The sequence below is a fragment of the Triplophysa rosa genome, linkage group LG1 (genome assembly GCF_024868665.1).
Source record: "Triplophysa rosa linkage group LG1, Trosa_1v2, whole genome shotgun sequence".
NCBI classification, from domain to species: domain Eukaryota; kingdom Metazoa; phylum Chordata; class Actinopteri; order Cypriniformes; family Nemacheilidae; genus Triplophysa; species Triplophysa rosa.
Genome location: NC_079890.1, coordinates 14,497,048 through 14,519,719, shown reverse-complemented (window position 1 = coordinate 14,519,719; position 22,672 = coordinate 14,497,048). Strand labels below are relative to the sequence as shown.

Below are 22,672 nucleotides of genomic sequence, written 5' to 3'. Positions count from 1 at the left end.
TAAAAAAAACTTTTTAACCAATTCATGACAATACATTTTAAATCAGCATTTAAAATCATTAGGCTAATCATTTTTTAGTCATGGAAAAATAGAAAAAATGACTTTTATCGAATTATTTGCCACATTGTTTTTAATGCCTTTTTTATTGAGTCATGCGTTTGCTGCATCATTTTGAATGCGTTATCAAAGCAGATTTGTTCTATTGCCCATGTTGTCGTCTGTTTTTCTAATGCAGTTGTGCTTTACCATCTAATGTGTTATTTGAGCGATTTATAATAACTGACGACCATCATGAAGCGGTTGCATGGGATTTGCAAACTTACAAAAAATAGATGTCACATGTTATGTGATTCTCTATATAAATAACTAACTAGAGATATAACTAGAGACAGCTCGAGTAATATGACTTGGCGTTCAACACAGTCTCAAGGCAGTTCGTGTTACAGGCATTTGAATCTCTTTGAATCAAAGTGATTTATTAGGTATATTTATGATTACCTATCCTAATTAATCTTTGGTCGTAATATGCAAATTTACGACTCTAAAATCCGATCAGTATACAAAAATATTAGTGCAATTAATAAATGAACACTGTTATTAAAGTTGTTTAATCATTTTCGATTAATTGCCACTTTAAAAGTACAAGATGGCAAACCTCAGAATTTTACAGCATTAGTGCAGAAAGACAAATTCTTCCGTACTTCACAAAAGCGACAGTAAGTTTTATGAGCTGACATCAAAGTTTTCCTTGTACGCACAAGACCTGACAAAATGTTTATTCACTTGTATAATGAAATGATGACAATAAGTGCATGTTTTAAATTCGCAAATACTCAAAACAACACCGCAATGGGGTCAATGGCACTTAAACAAATACATTCTATACGTCGTTGGCAATTCCCGACTTTAAAATAATATAGCTATAGTCTCTACAGAACGAGACAAAAAACCTGTAAACACTAAAAGATGGGTCTTTTTAACAACAATAACCTGACCACACAATATACATTTTCAGTTTTAACAAATAATAATATTAGCTCACATGCGGTTGTAAAATGACAATAACATCTGACAATAAATGAGATTTCAATGATAAGTTCGCCTCGCGTGGCCTCTAGAGAATGTTCTGAAACAGGCCTATTTAGATTTCAAAGTGATCAAAAAGCCTATGGCAATTATATATTCTCTCTCAAATTAAAGTGACGATCATTTCCATTGCACTAAAATTAAACAATCGATGGCAATATTAAACACATCAAGTTGTATCTTGGGGTGTAAAATGTAATGCCATAATGGGCACAGATCGGAAAGATTGAAACATCATTCTCAACAAGAAAAGATACAGAAGCGTTTCCGGACACTCTTTTCTTTTGGAGAAAAACTGCATAAATTCGTATTGTGCTATAGGCAGGTTCTTTGTTGTCAGGACTTCGGTTAAAAACCATTGCGAATCAAGCACTAAATTGTTCCCTCTGTGTGTTGCCCTTCACATTCAATCAGTTATATATTCATATCCTAATTACATTAATGTCATGTGTTAAGTCCCCCCACATATTTCCGACAAAACCTTTTTTCTTCTTCTTCGCAAAGGTCTGACCTCACCCATTCATTTCATCTACATAATAACCGAGGAGAGGTCTTGACTTATAGTCCGTATACCGAGGAGATCTGTGCTGCATCTTCAGAAGACGCATTTTTGTTTCTGCTCTAACCTTAGGGGGGATTTTTAGCTTTCGGTTAGCTATCCGTTTCTGGAAAACATCTGCATCATTTTATAACCAAACCCAGCTGCTGCGCAAGTCTATGTGTGCGTGTGTGAGCGTCTATTGGTTTGTATGAGGAAGAGGGAGAGAGTGTGAGACTATCTGTTCGGTTCACTCTCCAAAAAGGAAGGAAAAAAAGTTTGGACGTCGTCTTCTGGCCGAAACTTTTTTTAGGCATGAACGCCGAGACGTGCGTTTCATACTGCGAAATGACATCCATGGATGCATATTATAACCCATCTGCACCGCAAGGTAGGGATCACCAAGCGAACCCGTTCAGGACATTCCAGACGAGTGACACCAAATACAGCCCTGCTTTCCTGACCAACAAAGGTCAGGCGTACGGGGAAAAGTCTCGGAGCCCGTTCCAGCAAGAATGCCAGTCATTGGATGCCACTGCTGGGGAAGGCACCTTTAACAAATACCACCTCTTCATGCAGAGGTCCTCCTGCAAAACTCCCCCAGACAGCAGCAGCAAACTCCAGCAGGAAAGCGAACACAACGGAGGGCTCATCGCTTGTTATGGTGAGTTTAAAAGAAAAAATTCGTTAAATATTCTTGTTTTATGGCGCGAGATGCAACTGAAGAAGTTGTCCATTGTCTTGAAGGTTTCCAAAACAGATAAACGTGCAACAAGAAATCAACTAGATTCTAGAGAAGAGCTCAAGGATGACATTATACTGTTTTGACATTAAATCAAGATCGTATGCAGAGCCCTTAAGCAAAAAGCTGCAACTATGCCATCTTACTTTAAGTGAACAGAACTCAGATCGAGCTCAATTTATGTGGCCAAAGAGGCGGTTATTCGTATCGATAATCACATCAGAGTAAAGTCTATCTGTAATATTTACAAAGCAGATGCAAGACTTCACAACTTACTACCAATATAACTGGCTCAGCTTTACAGTAACACAATTAGGAGAAGGCATAACCTCGCTGACTATTACATTTTATCTTTGAAGACTGAATTAAATTATATTTAATGCGATAATCTGAATTACAATCCTTAATATTGGATCTGAATCGGACAATTGAATTAACACATTTTCATAAGGCAACGCAACTCATTTTAAATGGTTTTACAACTAATCAACATTAAATCATTTGAATTATTATCTCACTTAGATATAAACCATATGTTTACTAATATGAAAACCACCTCAGTCAAACAAAGGCAAACCAAGAAGGAGATATTACTTCAAACACACGCACAATATCTTGTACACACACGATAAAATGTGGCGATGTATAATATGAAATGAACTTTTGCAACGCATAATATACTTCTGTAAGACAGTTAGGCTATACAATTAACCCATTAGACTAAACGTATTTAAATAATGCCGAATCATTAGTTATAAATATAACACATGCAAGCAACTTGTAGATGAGGGCAGGCCCTATACAGACTTGTACGAAAGGAAAAAAACACAAAAAAACACAAAAGATAATCTCTTTAAGACAAATTATTTTTTTGAGAAATCCATCTCCACCGCCTGATATTTACGTGACGAAATTATTTGTTAAACGAAAATGCGTGAGTGATTTAAACGAAACTTGTGAGTGAAACCCCAATTACGAAAACGCGCGAGAGAGGGGGAAAACATATTCAAATATTTCCGGATACTGAAGCCAAAGACAGCTGTAACACACAACGGGGTTAAAATGTGTCTATAAAAGTGAACAGCATATATTTGTTCTTTAAAAGTTTACATATTGTTAATATCCCACAGATATCCCTGATATTACAAATATTAGCCAAACAGCATAAATGCCGAAAGACATTGGCAAAATGACAAGAGTAGCCTACTCAATAAATAAGTTATTTAAATGTATAATTTCTAAGACACTTGTTCTTATGCTAAAGTTTAGGCTGATAAGTCGAAAAATGCAATGTTTTCAGAAGTGACAAAATATTTATTTTCAGAAAATACAAATAATAGGCCTACAAAAGAAAATACAGAAAGGTATCTTGGATGACAACTTATCAGACCAAAACTTTATTTAGCAAAAAAGGGAAAACACCGTGTACAAGAATCATCCGATACATGCCTAAAAAAGATGCATGGATTGGTACAAAAAATTCTCCTCACGACTCACGAAACAATTCTGTATATTTCGGGAAATTGCCATATCATGTCTCGGTTTCAGTTGTCACAATGATCTGATAACCATAACATTGCCAAAAGATCAAGTCAAAATTACCATCATAAAGAAAAGCGCCAGTGTAGCGTGGTATGTGCTGCTTAATAAACGAATGACAAGACAATACACGACATACATCAGACTTAATAATGGCCTGTCGTGCAGATGTTATCAAATAAAAGTGCTGTTTCTCAATCTAATCTAAAACTCTTTGGCAGAAACGACAACTATTAGAGACGATTTACAGGAAATTACAAGATATAGTCTTTCACTGAAGAAATAAAAACTAAACAAATTAATCAAATATAATTTGGTATTGTGAAACAGGTTGTTTGACTGGAGAACATGGCTATATCAGCAAACGTTTCTTAAATTGTCAATTGAATGTGTAACACTTTTATATAGAAAATAACATGCACGTATACTACATAAAATTACTTAATTAATTTTAATTAGACATGTAGGCTATATGAATATATACAAGGAACTTTCATGGCACATAATCGGTCACGCCAAAAATAAGTAATAAAGTGTAAAATTAAACCTACGAAAGGATACGTTTTATATGTGTTGTCTGTTTACTGAAAAATAACTTCGATCACAGGAAGCAGACTGTAAAAACAATTAAATTATGCTTTAGGAACACATAACACTGTCTTTAAAAAATAAAAAGTCTGTTGTAAATAACGTAATAATGTAAATAAGGGATGTCTGTCTATCAGTATGTACAAACTATGGTTTAAACAGAAAATCAGAAAACAAGAATTTCCCTTTTGCGAATGCGAGCAGTGCATATTAAGACATCACAAACATGTTTTATGTCATGCTTTTCCCAAGACAATTACTAGTTGCTCTGGAAGGTTTTTTGTTATTATTCTTGCATAAATATTTTAAACATGAAATTTATGCATGCATCGCTTAAATTGATATAGAGGTTGGTGAACACTCTAAACAACTGACTCAAATTGAAAACACATTTCCATCTATTCATAGCTACACAGAAGATTGAGTTTATGACTGTTTATGTGTTATTTTTATGATACTTTTACATTTGCAATATACATGATAACCGTTGAACATTGGCACAAAACTCCTTTTGAAAGACTGTTGATCACATAATTAGCAGGAGGGAAAAAAATCAGAAAAAAACAATGTGTTCTCATGAGGGTGACCAATGCAGATAAACTACCTTTAATAAGGGCAATGAAATTTCAAAATGCAGTGCAATTTAAAGAGAGGATTATGTTTATCAAATAATAAATCATAGTTCATTACTCTGAAATGCATTTACTTTACAACTGCTCCATAAAGTGAAATAATACATTTTGCACTGAAGGGAAGCATTAACGAATAATTACAACACAACTGAGTGTGAAAGTACAACATGCGAAATGTCCTGCCAAAAAAATGTGTTGGGCCAAAGCTAATGTTTGCGTGAGACCATTTTGGGCATAGAAGTTTTATGAAGTGTGATGTGTACAGAGTAAAGACAACATTAGTGAATAATTAATCCATGTTACCTAGCAGAATCAAGTGTGACTCCAACATAAAAATGCTGAAGAACTGGGGACTGAAGTCATACATCAGTGCCATATTTCCACTGTACATTATCATTTTAATGCTGAGTTTTTAAAAACAAGCTTTTGAATAATTGTTCCTTTGTGGTCAGCACGAAAAGTCCTCCATTACCTAAAATGAAACTAAAATGTCAAAAATTATTGAGTCAGATTGGCATAGGCTCTGTTTATCATTCTGTCCTCACAATATGTACACAACATGTCACAACTGCAGTACTTAGATTTCGATAGAGTTGTTGATAAAAGAGATCACATAAACTTTTGTCAAGATTAACATGAAGCACACAAATTAAGCATGGGCTCACAATGTAAGTGCTTGTTTTGAATGAGGCAATGATGAATAATGCAATTGGCATTATGGGTTTTTGATACACAAGGTGTATTTCTAAAGTTTAAGCTTGCTCAGTGCTTGTTTCTAGTGGCTTACTGTGAGTAAAAGCAGGACACAATTCTTCATAGCTGGTGGAATGTGGTGCAGCATTTAAAGTCTTTGCTCTAATCAATTTTAAACAAAGCAAATCATTCAAAACGTGATGTCCTATTCTTTCTAGTTCAGATGACTTTTTGTGCAATCAGGAACTAGTTTATCATAGACTTGCTTGTAAAATAATTTTTATTAGTATAACTATTGTTGGAATAATGTTTTTCTTTTGACGGATTTAAATGTCAATTGTTACTTTTGTCCAATATCAATCTTTTTTAGAGTTTATCCATTTGTGTGGATGATTACACTCTTAGACCTTTTAATTGTAAATATTTTTTACAAGCATTTGGCAAGTATGAATGATTTTATGAAAGGAAGCAGCTCAGCTGCATCGTAATGAGCAAGGTGCAACAACTTTTTTCTGTTGCAAAGCACAATTACACACTTAAACACTGAAATGATTAATGGTGTTCAGAAAATTATCGAAATTATAAAACACCCACATATGAATGTAAACCTTTGAAAAAGCTATGAAATTTAAGATGATGAAGATATATTCATATATTTAATTATGACTGTGTTCTTAGGATGCACAAACCTAAAAATATTACTTTGTTTAGTGCACATGAGAAAAAGTTATTTTACTATTTTATATCAAATGTAAATTATAATTACCCAAGTCAAATAATTAAAAAATGTATATATTTTTATATCATTATAAATTATGTATCTAATATTTAACGTCAGCAATGCAATCTGGTCACTACACCTTAAACTGTAGGCATAAGGGAAGTTATGTCATAGTCTTTGTCAACTAATTACACACACACACACACACACACAAACTGTATATTCTATCCCTAACCCTATCCCTAAACCTAAAGATCATAGAACACTTTTTGCATTTTTAGATTTTTAAAAAATATTGTTCTGTACAATTTATTAGTTTTTTTGCCCATGGGGGACTCAATTTTGGTCCCCACAGTGACACGAGTCCCCATGTGTTGGTGTGTATTCAGGTTTAGGTCCCCACCGGGATATACAAACATGAACACACATAGCCACGCACGCACACACACACGCACGCACATGTTGTTTCGGATTGTAATGAAGTTTTTGATTATGTTATCCAAATATAAAAGTTTTGGAACCAAATTAAAAGCGGAACGTGAGTGATGATTTGATATTTGGGATATTTGACGATATAACCTGGCTATATATTTGCACAGAGAAATGGAATCATAATTCAAAAGTCCTATTTGAATCTTAAACTAATCCACCATACATTTAGTAAAAGGTGAGGTTTTTGGCCTTATCCTACAGCTTCAGCCAATTATAAGCAAGAACCACTGTGGATACAGTATCATTAGACCACATAGTCAAAGAGCAGGTATATTTCTGCATTCTGTTGATCTAAGGAGAGGTGAAATGAACTCAAGATCATTTTACCACTTAGCTCAAAATGTGGCTTTACAACTGATTTACGTCTCAGTCTGTTTGCTTGAACGGCAGGCAGGCAGTACTGTATGTTTCAAAGGCCAGGCCTCTATTAAAACAGCGTATGATCAAACATCACACGATTCCCTCTAATGGTTCCTCAAATTTTGTTTATGAAGATTGTAATATTTATAACCTTTCTGTTACGTTAGCTATCGTTTTCCTGCCATTATCTTACAAGACAGTGATTAGTTAGTTTTTTTACAGCATTCCAAAGGGCTTGTTAAATACAGCACCGCTCCGATGTGGTTTCTAATGCCATCCAGGAGATTCCGGATTTTACTGCGGGTTTGGGAGATGCAATGCTAAACAAACAAAACTGAAAATGAGAGAACAATTTAGGGGCAGCATTTGAAACATATTCGAAGAGATTTAATCCTATAATCCCTGTTTCAGATGATCTCTGTTTAGAAAACAGTCATATTTTACAAAAGAAAAACCACAGCCAACATCGCCAAAGTACTACTCTTACACAGAGTACTTCAACCCCCTTCATTTCACAAAACCGCCCATCTCTTCGGAATCATAATTGTGGGAAAGCAGCCAGCAAAGCAAAGCAACATTAGTAAAACCAGCAGACATTTTCGCTTGATGTACTATGACACCCCCCGTTTCCCGTTGTAGAAAGCATGTGGACTCAAACTGCTGTTGACAAACCAATCCTCAGGTTTAAGCAATATCGAGTTGAAAGCATTTTTATCTTGACGCTGGAGGAGTTGAACGAGCTGCGATTTATCGCGAGAAGGAGCTGTGTTTTCTTGCCCAGCATGGGCTTTTTGCTGCAGCCTGCTGGGATAAATCGTCCTTCAGGACTAGCGGTGTGTTTGGACTTCTCTGTGTGGACACCTATCAGATTCTCACTACCGGGTTTTTTTCAGTCAGCACCAGCTGAGATGCGGCTCTCCCTCTGAAACAACTACCGTCTTCTGAGATGTTTTGAATAGAGTCGCACATTTCACCCCGAAGCAAGAACCTAATACAAGAATGTGAGGTGACTCCCGGAACGCAAAGCAAGTAAAGAGAGGAGAGGGTTCGTGCGGGCTGGGAGCCGCCGTTGTCACATCTGCCTTTGAGTATGCGATTTGCTCTGGTTTTGCAAATGGCTGCGTATGCAGACGCTCACTAATGAGACTCTCTCTACGCTAATGTCTTGTGGTGTCACGCTCACAATCACCAATAAAAAAATCTTTCACCATTACCATATGCCACTAGCCGGAGTCACTCTTCATATCACAACCTATCAATCTCTTTTTCGGCCTACGTTGCCGTGTCCATCTGTAAGAGCCTGAAATAATTAGATAGCGGAAGGAGACTCTTGGCTCGGCTTCAGAGCACTAAGCTGCCTATTACAATTCGGTCCATATTTTAAGCACAGAAAACAAACCTAATAAAAGCTTAGATGAGCAAAAAGTCTTCCCAAATTTCCTTTACGCTTTGCCTTTAGACACAACAAAGGTTAAACGCGGCCTGCACATGCACTTCTTATTTACGCGTTTTAATTTTCGAACATTTTGGGGGCTTTGGAATATTTCACCATAAACCCTTCACAGAGACCCCAGGTAGCCTAATTTATAGTGTTTCTTTTATTTGCCTGCTGCTGACCCTAACAATCCTGCTCCATGAGCAAGCATAGAGGATGCCCTGCCGCTTTACAGCTAGTTAAATTACACTTTGATGTGTTCCCCCGTTTTCGGCTGCTACTAAATGACTGCCCCTTATAAAGACGTGACCCTCGCTAACTCACAAGGTCGAGTACCGACATCCTACGAAGCCAGAAGTCACTGGCGTCTACCGCGGAAGGCAAGGAACCTTTGTGGAGCGAGCGGGTCTGGAAATGTGCACGAGCCATTCATGCATATATTATAAAAATATATAGGGGTGCCCTTTGGCCGCGATTTATAGGGTGTATCAAATGGCAACCCATTTGAAGATATTTTACTCTGGAGTCAAAGGTAAAAGGAGATGTTGTAAAGAGGTTTACAAGCACCATTCTTGCAATGCATACAGGTGTGAATCCACTCGGGTTAAAAAGCCAATTAGTTTCTCTGTTGAACTTCAGCATCTCTTAACCTACAGCTGAACTTCTTTTCTTGCTTTTTGACAAGACTTCCATGTAGCTTTGCTACTGCTGTTATAATACTTGATGCATGATTACGTGCCATTTCAGTAATGTATTGCAATCATAAATTTAGATTATTATTCAATAATGACTCTTTCTTGAGTGGAGCACAAAAGAAGATATTCTGAGAAATGTCTCAGTGGTTTTGACTTCAATGGACGTCAATGGGAGCCAATGTTGTTCGGTTCCCAACGTTCTTGAAAATCTCAAATTTTGTGTTCAGCATTAGAACGAAAGTCATACAAGTTTAAAATAACATGAGGGTGAGTAAATGATGACAGAATTTACATCTTTGGGTGAACTATCCCTTTACACTGTATAGGATCTCATGAGTCTCCAGCAAGACCAAGTCTTTTATTTGCAATCTCCAACCCCCTCAGAGCTCAATCCCAAAACTTTTTCATTCTGACAGAAACAATTCTTGCCTAGACAGAAGGTCACGTTACCCGTCCATATGGTGGAGCTACAGGGTCAGCCAGATCTCTGTTCACCTTGAGCTGCAGAGAGGCTGATTTGAACCCCTGATGGACTTTGAGACTGTCACAATACCCTAGGTCTGCCAAAAGCCATCAGTGACACGGGGTATAAACAAAAGCCTTTGATCGCTGCGCCCTGATTTCAAACAGGCTGTCAGCTTTTGCGTGTGGGGGCAAGAGGCGTGAGGCATCCAAAGGGACAAGCTGAAAATATTTATGTTCGAGTAAATACGCTGCTCCCACTTGCTTAACACGATGTGTCAGTCCCGGGCAAGAGGAAATGTGGGAGCCATTATACCCCCAGGGCCGGCTCCACGTCTGTCATGCTTGAAGCCTGGAGAAGGCCAATGGCGAGACGAACGAATGGTTGGGAAATATACAACCTGCTATGCGGTCAAGACTAAAAGCAGGTACAAGGTGTATGTACTGACCCAAAACTCTAAATCCAACAGCTGCACTCAACAAAACCAACATGAACTAAATGTAATTTAATTTCTTAGGAAAAGCTGGTTCTGTTTAACATGATCTTTAAGGAGTCACTTGTCAAATGACTGACAGTAGACCACAAAAGCCACAAACCTTTGATGTTGTCTTCAAGATGGCTACAGACAACTGGTGGAACGTGATTGGTACTGACATGACCTTACCTGTTGCACACATACCCAACATGGCTGAGAAAAGCATGTGTTCAAGTAGCATTTACACATTTGCTTCTCGGCTCAAACTCGAGAAGGCTTTAATGAAGCTGCTCGCATTAGAATACGAACACACTTCATCACCCGAAATAACTCCAGAGTGCTGAGCTAAGACATACGACTCGAGGTCGCCACGGAATCACATCTGAGAGGACGTTCCCAAAGGAAGTCTAATCCAGCTTTACACCTTATTCCTCCTAGAGCACAAGGGAAGTAGGGCAAAAACAGACAAAGGTCTGCCTGTAAACGAGTCCGCTTTGTAAACTTAATGATTTCAGTGAGACTTCGTTTTTTTGTAGCACAGACAGGTAATAAGCCCTTCGAAAAAGCTGGAGAAATGACCTAATGTTCCAAACCCATCCATTTAATTTATCCAAGTAAATTTATGACCGGCACACTGACTGGGGTTTCACAGCTGAGCTCCTGTGCGTTTCCAGTGGCTTGACGCAGAAAATTACCACTCCAGAGTCTTGTCGCTGGGCTAGCGCGGCTTCATTACGAGCCAAGCTCCATTTTGCACTCTCGCCACAGACCGTGTGTGTGTGTGTTTGGGGCTGCGCTCATCAAGCGGGGCAGCAGTTTTCGGCTTGTGCCCGGGCACGGAGGCGGGAAACCTGTAATTTTCTATCAGTCTGCAATTACAGCCACGGTGTCGGTTTCTCATGAGCAGCTGATTTATGAGCTGAGACTGGCAGCCGTCACAGCCTTACAGACTCATTCCACGCACACACACACACACACACAACAAACTCAAGAAAACATTCTTAATATATTGTGATAGAAGACCTGTGAAGGATAACAGCATAATTTACGTTGCTAATATTATACATCGTTTCTATTTTTAAATAGTCACTGTGTACACTTATGGAAGTTGGAAATAATTGCAACAGATTTATTTTTTCCATATTTGAGTGTTATCGAGATAATTAAACAGAATTGATGTCACTCTTTAGAATTAATTTACATTAATATGACATTGATACACATTAAATAATTCTAAACAAAACTGTTGTTTGGCCCTATAAACAGTGAGTTGTGCAGTGATTCAAACACAGATCAGGTTTTCTGAAGGTCGCAGTATAATGAGAATTATGAACTGTCATTATTGTGCCCTTAATCTCAGGGAAGTTAGTCCCTGGAATAGAAATTTACAGTTTACTATTTCAGATAAGAATGCAAGCAAAATAAATACCTTATTAACATGTTCATAATGACCATTTACAAGAGGTATTACAAAATCCAATGCTTCATTATGCCTTGTTAAAACATATTAATTCTTTCGCACATAGAGGTCACTACAATATTAAAAATGTGCTTAAAACGCTCTTCACAGCGATGCCATAGAAGAACCATTTTTGGTTCCACAAAGAAACATTCAGTCAAATGTCGCTTTCTTACTTTTTTATTATCTGAAGAATCTTTTTTCGCCACAAAGAACATTTTGTGAAACAGAAAGGTTCTTCAGCTGTTAAAGGTTCTTTATGGAACCAAAAGTTCTTCTATGGCATAGAAGCACATTTTGAAGCACCTTTTTTAAGAATGTACAGTGGACAGCTACAATACCTCTTCAAACAAAAACAAAACGTATACTTTACACTCAAGTGGACATCTGAAAATATCTTTGAACAATATGTGTTAAAAAGTTTAAATCTTGAGTTTTACTTTCTCTTATGAGCAATAAAAACACGCACACACACAAAAATCCCAACTAAATCATTATTATAAGCTTACTGTTGAGACTTGGTGTAAGGTATAAAGAATTTCATGTACTTTACAAAAAATTACTTGATTGAATTTGGTTACATTGTTAACCAAAAAGTTACGGATTGCAGCTTTAATATCATGTCAGATCATGTTAACAAATGATTCAATAATTAAATGCATTTATCAGTTAGTAAAATTATTGTAAAGGTATATTAACACTTGATGTCAAAAGTAAAAGCTCTCTAGAGAGATATAGGAGCACAAACAGGATTAGGAACAAAGTGTCGATAGCAGAAGGGATACTTGTAATTTCATGGGTCACATCTTAATTTGAAACTGCAGCTTTTGCATTTCACCAGTGTAGCTGTATAAAGTATAAAGCTACCATTGTACCAGCTGTCACCGTTCAATCTGTAAACAAGTGCCGTTAACATGGATATGAACAAACTTCTCAAGTATGAAAAAATGAATCATCAGTAAAACTTTTTTGATTCAGTATGAAGGAATATTTTTCTTTGCTCACTGAAATTATGGACAGTCCTGGGCAGTTTTTTAATAATTGACCTTTCAATTATTGTAATAATCTGTATTCTGTAACTGATGCACTTATCGATCCCTCTCTCACTCCTTATCTGTGCACAGGTAAAGATAGCACAGGGATGACAGATTCAGAGTTGCCGCCAAACACTGATCCCACAGGGATGGATGGCAGCTACCTCAGCGTAAAGGAGTCGGGAGTGAAGAGCCCTCAGGCGCAGCCAAATTCAGAGCTGGCTTCTCCGTTGGACAAGGGTGAAGGAGAGAGCAACAAGGGCAAGAAACGACGCAACCGTACCACCTTCACGAGCTATCAGCTGGAGGAGCTGGAGAAGGTCTTTCAGAAAACACATTACCCTGATGTATACGCCCGGGAGCAACTCGCACTGAGGACTGACCTGACGGAGGCTCGGGTGCAGGTGCGATCCCTACACAGCCATTCAACCCCATGTTTTAAAAAACTCTTTGCCCAATCATTTTCCCATTTCATGCCACTAACACATTTTTCAAAACTATTAAAGAACACACAAGAGGGAAAAAGGGGATTCGGATTAAATGTTGCAGAGTCTGCTTTTATACAACTTGCAACTGAACCTCGGAGCCAAGCTGCTACTGAGCCTAGATCTGGAAAACCAGAACCTTTGTTTGACCCCACCCCCACCCCTTACATTTGCATATAATCCTTCCAACACTACTGCTGCATTCCTGCCCTGACAGACAGACAAGGAGATCTCTTTCCTCAATCCCAAATGTGCGCTTTACTTAGAAGCCTTGGATTTATAATGTTTGTTTTTCATTAATGTCCCCCTTAGGAAAGAATGTGTCCCTCGCTGCCCACAAGGGTAGGTGCGAGAACCTGGCCTGAAGCTCCTATGTATGGAGAAGTTTTTCGAAAGCCTATATTCATGCAGACGGTACAGAGCGAAATGTAGAAAGTGAGAGATACAGAGAATCAAGAGCGCACTTTTATGAAAAAGTATTAGATATAAACTCTCGTATTTCTGAACACCCCAATCCATCATTTCCTAACGCGTCTTCACTCTCCTGTTTGGTTTGAGGCATCATTAAACATAATTATCTTTTAAACAGATATAGATGTATTTTACAGTTCTAAAAATGAATTCTTGAAACTTCAGGAATAAAATTGAGAAAAAAATGTAAATGATTTTGAAGCAGAAGCGCGCTTGAGTGACAGCAGAGGCAGACCATCAATCCTCAAAGTTACTCACGACTTCAAAGCTGCTCTTTCCCCTTTTCTGCTGAGTTTAGTTCAGTGTTTCTGTTCTCTCTCCCTTGGTGCTGGAACATAAATAAAGCTCCGTAATAAGCCTCTAAGCTGCTTTAGCTGTCAACGTCTTTACCAATTACTGTGTTACTAGCATGCATGGAAAACATACAAAGAGCTGTGTTGCAAACAGATGCCGGCCAAAATTAATCTACTTGTTAATGCAGAGAGCCTTCAACTTCTGCTCTGCAGCACCGCTGAAATGAAAAAAAGTTTGAAAGAGAAAGGAAAACAGCTTTGTGCTGACCACATTTGACTCAACTAAAGTCTCAAATAATGCCTCGCTCTATCAGTCTGGTTTAAAGGTGGGCTTTTGGTGGAAAAATCTACAGTACCACATGCTTCTGTCTCATCAGCTTGAGAGAAAGAATAAGATCTTTGCCCTGCTCGAGTAGCTATATATAGAGGGTTGGTGAGGTAGATATGGAAAGCCAGGGGCTTAGGCATCAGGAAATTAAACACAGAATGAAAACAAGCTCCAACTTTCTTCTTTACAATTTCCTAACTTTTCATGAAGCAGAAGATAGTGTGTGAAATGAAAAAAAGGAAACAATTGTGTGCTAATGCACAACCATGACAACCATGTAACCTCCTAGGGCCAGAAGCAAAGAGCAACAAGTGATGTTGCTCTCTGAAAAATCTGTGCAATTCAGAAAACAAATGTTCCTTTTTCTCCAGGCAGTTAAGCTCTACAAACATATGATGTGGAGCCAAGGGACGCTGGTGTCCACCACCACATTAAATACAAGCAGCGCTGAGGTACTATCAGGTTACACTGCGAGATAGGCTGACAGCTCACTGGCAGCGGATGCAAAAACCACAAACTGATTGACCAAAGACCCATCCCAAGATCCAAGTTCAAGCTCCGTGACAAATCGAGATTGCAAGACAAAAGAAAGTCTCCATTCGAAAAAACTTTCCACTCCACAAATCAATAAACAGATAGTTCTAAACAGAGGAGACGGGATTAAAAGAATGGAATCTTGGCAGCTCTTCAGACTGTGAGCCATGAGAAATCACTTTATGTATTATTAATTCCCAAGTCTCTAAATAACAACCATCTATTCAGACAAGCCCAATGCATATTTCTATAGCATGGCGAAGCAAAAAAGATGAGCTAAGAGTGAAGCTGGCATGTTACATGTTGGTGCGAGAAAATAGCAGGAGAGTGATTCACCTTTTCCATTTCTAAACACTGAGCAGCGATCTCCTAATCCATCAAAGCAGGCGTGCGGTGATGGTGGAGGAGGAGTGATACGGTTCTCCGAGGCCTCTGGCCTCGGTGGGTTCCTGTTCTCCCCTCCCTGCCCCCTGCTGCTGCTGATGGCTCCGATAGAACCCAAACTCAGAGGAGGCCATCACAGTCTGTCAGCTCTCACAACATCAAACAATGGCCAGGTCTCCCTGAACTTTTTCCAGGAAAAGTTGCTGAAAAATAGTATAGCCGAGGGGCTTTCTACATAAGCTCTAGACTCAAAGCTAATGTGACAGGACGGACCTACACCGGGATATCTGATCCCAAATAAGTTACATGAAGTAATCACAGGCCGTAAGGGAGTATAAGATACAGCGATAATGTTTTTTTTCTGTATCACACCGTCGATAAATCTACTGTGATATAGCATCAGAAATAGTTACCATTTACCATGAGGTCACTTAATCATCACATACTTGGGAATAACTGTTCTTGTCTTTTTTCCAGGTGTGGTTCCAAAACCGTAGAGCCAAGTGGCGAAAGCGAGAGCGCTTCGGACAGATGCAGCAGGTCAGAACACATTTCTCCACGGCGTACGAACTTCCTCTTCTCACTCGACCTGAGAATTACGCCCAGGTACAGTGCTGTCTCGATTATTATCTGAAAGAAACCGAAATGTCGGTATAGGACTGTCACAATATCAGATTCTTACACCATGATTATTGAAGCTAAAAGAATACACAATAACGGTATTAGCGCAATATCTTTTTTTTTATAAAGTAACGTCAGTTGGGAATCGAAAATCAATACCAATTCTGGAATTGGAATCAAAAGGTCACTTGATATAAAATGAAAATGTCAATTCCTCTTATCAAGTCCTGTGTGCACATTTTCAGAAATGTGCATGTGTTAACTTAAATAACTTCGTAAAAGCCCTTAGAAATTAACCATATTTTTACAAACATTATTTCTATTTTATAAAACATGGTTTGTATGTGTGTATACTGTATATCCACGCAAAACGGTGCTCATATATATACAGTATATATACAGTAAGTCAATAAGCAGGCTAAATTACCATACAGGTTGAAATCTACATGTTTTATTAACATTTTTACCACTTTGGAATCAAAACTGAGAATCGATAGGAATCTGAATCGATATTTTTACAGAGTGTTTTTTACAATATAAAAGATGATGTCATGTAGAAAACTGTAAACCACAAAGAACTGTAGAATCAAAACAATATCGATAATTACGGCGTATAATTCGTTTTGGCAGTACTGTATATTGTGACACCCCTTTATCAGTAAACGTGTATGAGAATTCTAAAACCAATATGAAGGCAGAACTGTGTACTATTGACAATTTTGGGACCCAAGTAGGCCACCTCCTGTGGCTGAGGGAGACACGGCCTCAGAAGAGAGCCGGAGAACCTCCTGGATTTATTATGAATATGTGGCCGGGTCGGAGGGCATGGGTGTCTCTTTGGGGAGCGGGCCTGCAGCTGTGGAATGCAGCTTTGCTCACATCTGGGGCATCTCCCTGAGAAGGCTTTCATCTCGCTGAACAGCCCTCCCTCAGACCCCCCTCCCCCCAGCCCTAGAGCACAGCAAAGCCCTATCAATTCAATCCGAGCTCCCTTAGCACAGCAGAGGAGGTTTCTCTGGAGACACAGGCTGGGTGTTGAAGAGACAGGCATTCCTCCTCCACACTAGGCAAAGCTTCTCCCACACAGTACAGGACCAGATGAATGCCTCATAGCACTAGATAAATCTCCACGTTGAGTACCATTGAGGATTCTGCAAATCTGCCAATGCAATAATTCAAAGCAAGAGGAGTTAGACTTGATAAATGCTTTCACGACTGTATGTGATATTAATGTTGCAGAGATACATGTACTACACCTCAACTTTCTGCTTTTGCCTTTGTTACAGATTCAGAACCCTTCCTGGATAGGCAGCAGCAGCGCGGCATCTCCCATTCCCGGCTGCGTCGTACCCTGCGACTCGGTCACTTCCTGCATGCCCCCTCACCCGCACGCCGCCAGCGGAGTGTCCGACTTCTTAGGAGTGCCTAGTTCTGGAGGTCACATGGGACAGACACACATGGGCAGCTTGTTTGGGAGCCCAGGCATGGGCACTGGCATTAACGGGTACGATCTGAACATGGACCCCGACCGAAAATCCTCCAGCATCGCAACGCTGCGAATGAAAGCTAAAGAACACAGCGCAGCCATCTCTTGGGCTACATGACTCCCCCCGATGTCAGGAGATCATCTCTGAGGTCTCTCAAAAAATGAAAAAAGAGAAAGGAACATCAGTTTGCCATCAAGGCATGATACAAAGCATGACCTGGGGACAAGGAGTGTGTGGATTGACAAAGCAAAGAAAAATAATACAGAAACCATGTGAAATCCATTTCCATTTGAAGTCCAGAGTGACAAGGGAAAATCTGAGATGCTCATAATATCGAGAACCTTCTGGCTTTAAAACAAGAAATACAAGAAAGAAAACAGAAACTTGACATTTGAATGCAAACAATAATTAATGGAAAAGAAACAAATAGACAAAAAACATAATAAATAAACCCTGCACTTATCCGCCGAACACTTGGATCCCATTTGTAAACACACGTACATTTATCTAAACGCATCTGGCCTTGTTGTTTTTTAATTCTGAGAATAATCCAAACCTGCTAAATTTTGTTCTGTCACAGATTCCTTTTCCAAATATGCCATCTCTGCCTAAACAGTTCAAAGGACTTAAAGCAATGCGCAGTTTCTCACGTTTCTGAAGGCTCTTCCATTGCATCCATTATCCAAACCAAGTAATCGTGGGAAACTGGACTTGGCAACAGTTTTTACACTTTTTCCCCACATAAAAGTTGATTCGCTGAAGAATCAATATATCTGCATTGATTCTTTTTCAACACCATGTAGAAGTATCAATCAGTTGTCAGAGATTAATACATGCACGTATTTGGCATTAGAGTCTGCTGAAAGTGACACAGCAGGACTCCAGTCTCTCTGGTTGTGATACAGGGGCATTTATGGTTGAGGAACACATATTCCCACTAACTCTAGTGCCAAGAAAAAGACATGTGCCATTTGCCAGTGTAAAGACTAATGAAAAAAGATTGAAAACGTATCCCAGTGTATCACCGTGATGGTCTATTGGTACATTGGTCTCAGAAATGGCATATGAGTTTTACTGCAGTATCGGTAAATGGAATATGGGAAAAGTGAAGACTGAACAAATGTCAGATGAAAGATTTAAAGCACTCCAGAGTAATACCGTTAATGTGGCTTGGGAAATGCAACTCAAAAATGCAAAGTTCTCTGCTGGAAGTTAAGTTTAGCACAACTCTAAAGTAGCTTATCAGCTTCCAAACTGAATGATGAACCTCACCAAAGATTTGAAACTACAAAGAGGAGGATGAAATATTAGATTGAGGAGGTTATTCATTCATCTCAGCTTTTTTTTGTTCTACATTGCTGCCTTAGCTATGCCCTACAAGCTCAATGTCCTGGCTAATGCTATTGGGGCTCCTTGAATTTTGAGCTATGCTTCATTAGTTTTTTGGCAGAAGGCCGTTGTTTCTAAATGAAACAGATTGTCAGTAGAGCATCAGCCTCTCTAATTCTGATTGGCTGTGAGTAATGTAGGGCTTTGTCATATAATCACCCTCACCGCCATGCGCTGAGGTGACGGAAATATAAAGCGAACACCGCTGCAAAATACTTTACGGGCTTTTTGCTTTTCCGGAGTCAGATTTAGATCAGGTAAAACAAAGCTGGAGCCGAATCTGATACACTTGGTCCTTTAGAGAAGCCATTTCTAATTTCTAAACGAGAACCACATTCTGGAGATCTCTGGAGATATATACATACACACACAACCAGAGCAGTCGTTTTACCTGGCTGGGGGTCACAATAGGGCATCCAAACTGCCATTACAAAAAATGACAAAATAACTCTTCAAATTGACTGTAGATCACCTGCAAACAGACGAACGTTGCCGTTCGGTATCATAATCCACAGCCTGGCTATTTGATTCACAGGGTGTTGGAGCTTCATTACTTTTTTGGCAGAGGTCGATTGCATCTCTCGACTGAGCAGCTCATCACCCGCCCTGCGCCAAGGGACCTCCTAGAAAAGGCGGCGATAACATGTTAACTCATCTCCATTACTTGCTTTTCAGCAGGAGTAAAACAAGAACATGCTACTAAACCAATTTAACAGCGGTTCTTCAACCTGCAGTACTTATTCAGAGCCTTAAAAAGTTCTCCCAGAACTGCATTGAGAGTTTATTGTTACTGTAGGGACGAAGCGACTATACTGTTCCGATGTTCTGGGAAAGGACAATCCAATCACAGCTGTGCGCTGAGTAAATGCAAAACAAACATGCCTCGTGCATGCTTCCCCTTCAGCTGTCATGGCTCCTCTTACAAAATCCCATGCTGAACGGGGCCTGGCCTGCTACCCCGGCCAAAGCGTCGGCCCTCGGCGTCTCCGAGTCCGTGCACACCCGTGCGATCTTTTAATTAACACCGAGACATCTGTGGAGAAGGATTCTGTGACAGAACAGAGCAGCCTAGCTTATCTTTAACTATCGGGGAGCCAGGAAGGGCGTAGATAAAGCTCAGGTCAACACATTTGTGATACACATTTATATAGAATTCAGTTATGTTGTAATGAATGAGCTACTCGGCACATCACTGACAGGTCACATTTGTATTGAATTCAAAGATAAATCAGCTAAAACTGACTGATTATGTAAAAAGGTCATCAAGAGGATTGCGTCGAGATCGAGAATCGATTTTAGAGTACCGAAATGAAACCGTAATTTTCAGACAGTACCTTGCAGATGCCTACGAATTACAGAGATGTTGAAGTCAGTCTCTGTTCCACCTCTCAAAACTTATACTACTGAAGTAGGCATACGCGAGTATTAATAATACTTTGTTTTGTGTGTGTGGTCGCATGTACAGTTTTCTTTGGATTTCTTTCTTGCAAAATACTCCCTTGGAGATGTTTTTTTTTTGTAAAATAACCTTGTTAGAAATATATTATTTTATGTGACTGAGGGTTGTTGCATTTGTTGTACGATGGGTTTGGAAATAAAATGCGATAAATGGGTTTTTGACATGTAAATGAACCCAAAGACAGTTGTGACGGCTTGAGTTAAATGTATGGCTTTTCAATAATTATTTGCTTTCAGGCTTGTTTATGTTCTATATATATTGTGTGATTTGCAACAGTAAGTTATTGCACTTACAAACTTGTTTGAAATGGTTTGAGAACATTTTGATAAAACCAGATGTGAGTGGAATATCACTATAAAAAGTGAGTACTCGCACTATCAAGTAATCTGAGGACATAATGTTGACGTTTTGAGGCCTGGTAAATTGTTTACATGTCTATATTTTGCATGAATTAGGGCTGAACAATCAAAGCCTGTGACATGAAAGACAATGTAACCACAAATGTCTACAACCATCCAGATTATGTTCGAAAATATTTCGCTCCAGGACTTTTTCTTTGACACACTCAGCATCTGTTCTAAGACTCCGATATAACATACATCTTTCATTGAGAGAGATACTAAATACACAAAGTTCCAGTTGGCTACAGACTGTGTGCTTTTACGTAGACTTGGTTTTAAATAAATGAAAAGGCCTATATTTAAAAATATTATCATTACAGGTGCTGGGTATTTTAATATGGATGTTTCATTTCATTTGATATTTTCTGTGTGTTCATTTTTGTTTGTTTCTCTGAATTCAAAAGAATAAAAATGAAATGATACTACAGATCTTTGGTTAAATAAATGACCTTATTTATAATATAGGGCTGCCACAATATAGGATTTTCACTACTCGATCATTGTGGCCAAAAGAATTCATAAAAACAATATCACAAATCACAAAATCTACTGAAATGAAAATTTTAAACTGTATATATATACACTATCAGTCAAATTCATATTTGATTTCATATGATCTTTACATCATATTAATAATCACAAACCAATACTTGACTTTGATTCTCACTTCAGAGATAAAAGTGCTGCTTCTCATACACATTTCATAAAGCAAAACAAATTGTAGGTTTCGCTTGAGCTGTTTAAAGCTGCAGACAATCTGTCTCTCTGTGTATAATTGGTCATTCAGTGACATTTCCAATATTTAACTTGTTGCTGAAACTTCTTAACCAGATTTTCACCTTCTTCATGCAGGAAGAGTCAGAACAGGAATATATTCTCCTCACAAGTTCACTCCCCGTGGAGATGAAATGAATTTATCTCAGACGCGCAGGCTCCTGAACCTAAATCACTCAAAGATCTCACACATCTGCTTCTGGGCCCAGACAACAGAAACAGCTGGGAAAAAGACAATTCATCCAAAATCTACACAAGTCAACATACCATATTAAATTAGGGATGAGTACATGTATCAGAACACTTACTGTAGGTACTCAAAGTGTCAATGGTCAGTAATAAAACACTACTGTTTCAAATCGTTTAACGCTGATCCAGGAACAACATGCTCATTTTTATTATATTGTGCATTATAACTATTTATTGTGTGGTTTGTTTACGGATGAGGGGGGAACAACTGAGCACCTATACTTTACACAGCGAGTTTCAGTCTCGGTCAGCAACAGCACTCTATACTGTATAGAGGAGATAAAGAGTACACAGTATGCATAATAAAATGAGATAAATTGTTACAGAGTATTAAAAATGCAGTGCTTGTTCAGAAAAAAACTGAGACGTGATTTAATTCACAAAAAATTGTATGTTCCGAATGATATATGCAAGTGTACATAGACTAACATTTATAGCAGGTAACAATAAATAGCTCAGATGTAACCCACTTCAATACTTAACCAGCACCTTGTGATATTCCCAAATTATCTGTCCTTTAACACTAAAAACAATATACACATCCCTACGCTGAAATGATGTAAATTTTGCACATTTAATAAATCTTGCATATAAAAAACAAATATTTATTTTTTCTTTTCTTAAAACGTAAGTATAACCATTTATAGAATACTATTTTAATATGATTGAAGGAGTTGTTTGTTATATCAGTGTATGGTTTTTAGCTAAACCTAATTAGGAAGAGCTGAACTGAATAGGAAACGTTGGTATAAAATACTTTTTTCATCTCCAGAAACATTCAAAAAGTCAGCAAATGAAAACAAAATAAAATGTCAAACGGATATAACTCGAGCTAGTTTTAAAAT

General features: G+C 38.4%; 1 protein-coding gene across 1 annotated transcript; it reads left to right on the top strand.

Annotated features, from left to right (window-relative positions):
* Positions 1 to 1,806: 1,806 nt before the first annotated feature.
* Positions 1,807 to 22,594, top strand: alx4a (ALX homeobox 4a). The gene is made up of 4 exons (XM_057336952.1): positions 1,807 to 2,288; positions 13,043 to 13,356; positions 15,925 to 16,053; positions 17,355 to 22,594. The coding sequence occupies exons 1-4, from the start codon at positions 1,940 to 1,942 to the stop codon at positions 17,670 to 17,672; spliced, it is 1,110 nt and encodes a 369-aa protein (XP_057192935.1). The 5' UTR covers positions 1,807 to 1,939; the 3' UTR covers positions 17,673 to 22,594.
* Positions 22,595 to 22,672: the final 78 nt, after the last annotated feature.

What these genes read in the sequence shown, in the direction of transcription:
- alx4a (XM_057336952.1), top strand. Translation starts at nt 1,940, where the DNA reads ATGAACGCCGAGACGTGCGTTTCATACTGCGAAATGACATCCATGGAT. An exon ending in AGGGCTCATCGCTTGTTATG is followed by an intron (nt 2,289 to 13,042) that starts GTGAGTTTAAAA and finishes ATCTGTGCACAG; the next exon opens with GTAAAGATAGCACAGGGATG. An exon ending in TGACGGAGGCTCGGGTGCAG is followed by an intron (nt 13,357 to 15,924) that starts GTGCGATCCCTA and finishes TCTTTTTTCCAG; the next exon opens with GTGTGGTTCCAAAACCGTAG.